This window comes from Phoenix dactylifera, chromosome 6 (genome assembly GCF_009389715.1).
Source record: "Phoenix dactylifera cultivar Barhee BC4 chromosome 6, palm_55x_up_171113_PBpolish2nd_filt_p, whole genome shotgun sequence".
NCBI lineage: Eukaryota > Viridiplantae > Streptophyta > Magnoliopsida > Arecales > Arecaceae > Phoenix > Phoenix dactylifera.
Genome location: NC_052397.1, coordinates 18,212,649 through 18,217,815, shown reverse-complemented (window position 1 = coordinate 18,217,815; position 5,167 = coordinate 18,212,649). Strand labels below are relative to the sequence as shown.

Below are 5,167 nucleotides of genomic sequence, written 5' to 3'. Positions count from 1 at the left end.
GAATTCTGAAATTTGATCTTCGAAATTCGAGTGATGTTTACTATTTGTACGAAAGAAATTTCAAATTTGAATTTGGCATTTCATCTCCAATGTTCGATGGAATTTAAGGGATTTTTTCTCTTTCTTTGAGCCTTTTCCTCTTTTGTACGTTCTTTATCTGAAAAAAATATGGGGTGGATCCTCCCTCCCTTTTTCATCAAAAAAAAGGAAAAAATCTAGAAGTTTTTATAAGCATTGCGCGATCGCTGTCCGTTGATTTATTCATACCATGGTACTTCTGACAAATTACTAATTAATGGCTTAAAATAGATGTAAAAAAATTCAAAGAAGAAAAAAAATGATGGGAAGCAAACATTGGGCCCTCTTTCAGAAAGCACTTTGGCAACGCGTCAAGCTTACCTCGTCTATTAAATCTAGAGAGCGAAAGAGGCGGTTTTAAGGAGGCCTTCCTACTCAAATGGCCTTGGATAGCATGGTATCTATTCCTTAATATATTTTTTTTATTTTTATTTTTGGTAAAAACGGCATTCGTATATTATAAAGTACTCTTGGAGGTTGAAAAGGTGATGGTTGGTTACAGGGAGATGCATGTATCCAGACCGCGTAAACAATCAAGTCATAATGCCCAATAACATTCTTTTTTTGCTATAAGCCCAATAACATTCTTAAGATCACAAATCTAGTGTTATGATCCCACTAAATACCTCTTTCTATCAACGACTCTTAGCGCTCTGCAACATCTATGCTCACCACGCAAGAAAACAAGCAATCAACTGCAGCACCAGAACCAAAACAAGAAGCCCCACCAACAGACCTGGTCCTCTTCCTCCTCTCCTTCCCCTTTTTCTCCTCGAACCACTTCTTTGTCCTCTCTGCCACTGTCTCCTTCTTGGAGAAGGTGTAGCTCCTCAGGTACCTCTGCCTGCAGGTATAGCTCTCACGCCATGTCTGCCTTGTGGAGGAACCAGAACTCTCCTTCTCTGCTTTCAGTTTCAGGAACTCCGCATCCGACTCTGCCCACTTGTTCAGCCTCACAAAGCCCACCTTAGTTGGGGCCCGGGCTTCCAAGCACCTTCCTGCGATGCACCCGGAGCTCATCATCTCCATCAGTACCCTCTTCTCTCCCTTCACCTCCCCTCTACTCTTTCCTTTGACCTCCCCCTGATCCCACTGTTCTTACGTCCTCACACGTTCTTTTATGAAAACAGGGCGTCATCTCTCTTTTTAAATCTTCTCTAAGTTCCCTTTCCACGTTGCTTTCCAGGTTCCCTGTATCTCCGGGACTTTTCTCTGTCTTATCGTTCATAGATCCGAGTGCCGGACGCGAAAATGGGCATCATATTCGATGGCGTTTGAACGCAAACAACGCGAGGGAGGGAATCAAAAGTGGGGTCCGCCGTTCTCTCCAGCATGACGGACAGTTCTGAGTCTTTTGACCAGGAAAAGAGAGGGAAAACCAATGACTTTGTGCCACGAACGGAGCCTCGTCCGACCGCAGTGATTGCAATCTTTATCTTTATCAAAAGGCAACGAGGAACATCTGGACTTGGGATCGACATTCTCACCGCATCTGCTGTCCACGCAGCATCTAGCGCACGGTAGATTGGGTAATGCCGCATTGCATCCGACCGTCCCGGATCCACCGCATCTATATATTTCAATCACCATGTACAACATGATGATGGCAAAATATGTAAGACATCTGATAATATTTAAATTCAGATATAAAAAATAATAAAATTTTAAAAAAAATATAATATTTATGTAGTTTAGCCTATTGACATGCGTCCATAAATAAAACGACGCAAAAATTAAAAAATTAAAAATTATAAAATATATATTTTTTCATAAATCTACATCTCCCAGTATACCCGACCGTATTTGGACTTGAATTGGTATTCTATAATGGCTAGGTTAATGTGATTTTAACAACCAGTCGTGAAATTTCTATGTTTTTAGAAGAAAATCTTACGCCTTGTCATCTCTAGGTTCGGCATTTCAAAGAAGCAAAAAAATATAAGAAAAAAGTTGCCACAAACTTTAATTGCTCTTGTTAATTTCTCTCCACATGAGTGTACATACGTACCGACTCACGCCAGTGTCATCCATCCAGGTCAAAGGACAAGTGCTTTAGTTACCGGTGCCAAAAAGTAGGTGCCTATGTTTCTTCTACAGAAGGTCAAGTGCATTAATTGGTGCTTATGTTTGTACTACTAAGAGACACTGGCAATGGCACACAAACCTTTGAGATTCGAGCGTGATTATTTTCCACTGCATCTATCAAACCGCCTTCCTACATTACGTGCCGCATACAATTCTTTTTTAAGAATCCAGCATGGAACATCATATGCCCATGGAAATATAGTTCATCGCACGACAAAAGCACTCTTGGCTTGGCTTGGTTTTGCTTGCAAGCCGAGAGTATGGAAGGGCCAATACCAAAAATAATAAAAGAAATAGATCTTGCATGTAAAAAATTCTGATTCAAGAGCTAAAAAAATTTATTTAGTATTTTTTTTCTACGACAAATGGCTTGTATATTTTTAGCATAAATATATTCAAAAGAATAAAAAAAATAATAAGTTTCAGGGTATTGTAGACATATTTTTTTTTATCTACAGTACCTCTTCCAGTGAGTACCCTTTCACCCAATCTCTCTTCACACGTTCAAGCAATAGTATTTATTTAATCGCAGAACCTACGGACAGAGCCAATCTGTTGGATTAGAAAAACTACAAACGTTACAAACACGTGTCCAACTATTTGATTAAAAAAATGATAAAAGTTCTGATTTCAAACACGTGTCCGATCCGCATTCAATTTTGCTATCAGCTCTTGGGCCCCCTGAAATGCTGTTCGGTGACGTGTCAGCACAAAAGCCACAAGCACTAGAGAAAAACCCTGGCGAGACCTCCATCATGCGTGCGTGATTAGCGAACACGTCACCACACTCTCAATGCGTCAAGAGAGAAAGGATAAAACGGAAAAAAAATTCTTTTGTAAATTAAACCTTGCATTTAAATAAAATTTGCAAGTATGTAATTTAAAATGATCTGTTCACATCAAGGATCACCATTGATTTTAGTTTGGACAGCTAAAATTTATTCTTTATCGTTTTAATTTTTTTTATCTGAATAAAAATTTCTAGATGACGAATCGGTCCTCGCACGTAAAACTCTATCAGGGGTACAATATTGTCGGCAGAGACCGAAGAAGTGGCAGCCAACCGACCATTTGTTTTCAGTTTTATCGTGGAATATTTGATCGTTTCGAGGCAATGGACCTTTTGCTTGTCTTATTTCTTCTTTGGTTAGCGTTCAATTTGTTGAAATATACCGAGCTTTCAGGCTCTTGGACTGAGTGAGAAGTGACCACCAAGTGGGAGTTTTGCGAGGGACTCCAGGCCTTCCAGCAGTGCAACTTAGCCAAGCCAGTTCAAGGCCCAGGCGACGAGAATTACGCGGGCCAGTTATGAAATCTAACCGGGCCAGATCCTCTGAACTCTGGCCAGCCCAATTTATTATTAGGTGGATCAGATCTACATTGGATCTAGGATGAATTAAATCCATGTAATAATTTCGAATAAATCATCTAGAATAGTTTGGATCTGGTCCACCTAATAATTTCTCCGATTTAGAGCTCAGCATTTGCAAGATATCGGCCCAGCCATGCAAATATAGAAATTTCCAACACCTTGTGTCAAAAATCTATATGAGACTATCTCTATGCCCCGGCATCCTTCCAAGGAAAAGAAGAAGAAGAGGAAGAAAATATCTCCGTTGGGAGCCATCACAACTACTAAATTTTGCTAGTACCTTAATTTCTTACAAGAAATATCTTGGTGAATTTAGTATCAGATCCAGGCCACGCTTAAGAGGACGCTTTATCCTATATCCCAACTGGACTCACAGCAGGGAAGCGGGCCTTGAGGTACAAGATGTGCTCGGAGGCAACCCCTATATATTCTTGCCCAAGTGGCAAGGGGGGGGGGGGGGGGGGATACTTGAACATCCGTTTTTCAATTCTCTATCTGTCTAATATGGCTATGTGAGTCGCTTGCATCCTCTCTTTCTACTGTTACGTGTTTTAGATATGTAGTTTTTGCTTTATGGTGTTGAATCAGTCCACACAAAGAAGATCGACTCTCCAAAACAAAAGGAGACTAAGTGTTCAGCTGAGAAGACGAGATCCTAGGACTCTAGGCTGTTACTTGAGTAATCTGAATTTTATTGAAATATCTTATAAATCTAGCTACATATCACGTAGAGTTTGTTACGTCACTCCTATAAATTGGAAGGCTTGTACATCAAATCAAATATAACAACAAAAAAGAGAAACAGAATTTTTTTAACCTCTATCTTAATTTTCATATATAGCTAGGAACATATAGAGTTATTATGCTTCCATTCACCGAAAACACCAAAATACCAAGAGGGTTGTTTTGGTGAAGGACAAGAATGAATTATTTTATTACCACAGAAATCATTAAAAATGCAATAGAAGTGAGATCGAGCAAATGAAGACGATGGATCTTGACCTCTTCTCTTCCAATCCACTTTGCTGTGGTGCCGACGCCAAATTCTACTTGATGATTGGCTGAAACCGGTATTATTTAGATATTTGGTCGACATAATTACAGGCTTCTCTGGCGAAGAAATCCACAAGCTTTTGTTACCACCACTCCTCCAAGCGTCCATTGCCTTCTGCCATTCCAAACAAATGAAGCAGCCAAGTGCCAACGACAACGCAACAATCGCATTCTGCCACACATGACACGCCTACTGTTCCACTTAGATTTGACCAGACTCGCTTAATTAGTCCCCGATGGATGGTCAAAGCCGACTTTTCCACAAGTTACCTGAATTATATTAAAAGCAAACACTCCATGGTCCTGTCATTTTTGACATATTGCACAAGAAAAAAACAAAGGAGATAAAAGTATTCTCTTGAACAAAGGAGGTTAGAAGAGAAAAAAAAAAGAGGGGGGGGGAGTCCCATCCCATTCCTATTCTTGTCAAAATCTAAACCATACCATCTCAAACCACGCAATCATCCTCGAATCATAGAAAAGCCCAAGTCGAATGAGAAGCACCGCCAAACACTCCACCACGATTGGTTAGGTCGCAGTCCCACCATCCTCATTCTAGGAAGCGGTTGTGCTAATTCT

The 5,167-nt window shown here is 40.2% G+C and overlaps 1 protein-coding gene across 1 annotated transcript; it reads right to left on the bottom strand.

The window, feature by feature from the left end:
- Window positions 1-616: 616 nt before the first annotated feature.
- On the bottom strand, window positions 617-1,204 carry LOC103723947. Its single transcript, XM_008815043.4, has one exon. The coding sequence runs from the start codon at window positions 1,105-1,107 to the stop codon at window positions 724-726; it is 384 nt and encodes a 127-aa protein (XP_008813265.2). The 5' UTR covers window positions 1,108-1,204; the 3' UTR covers window positions 617-723.
- Between the last annotated feature and the right edge of the window lie 3,963 nt (window positions 1,205-5,167).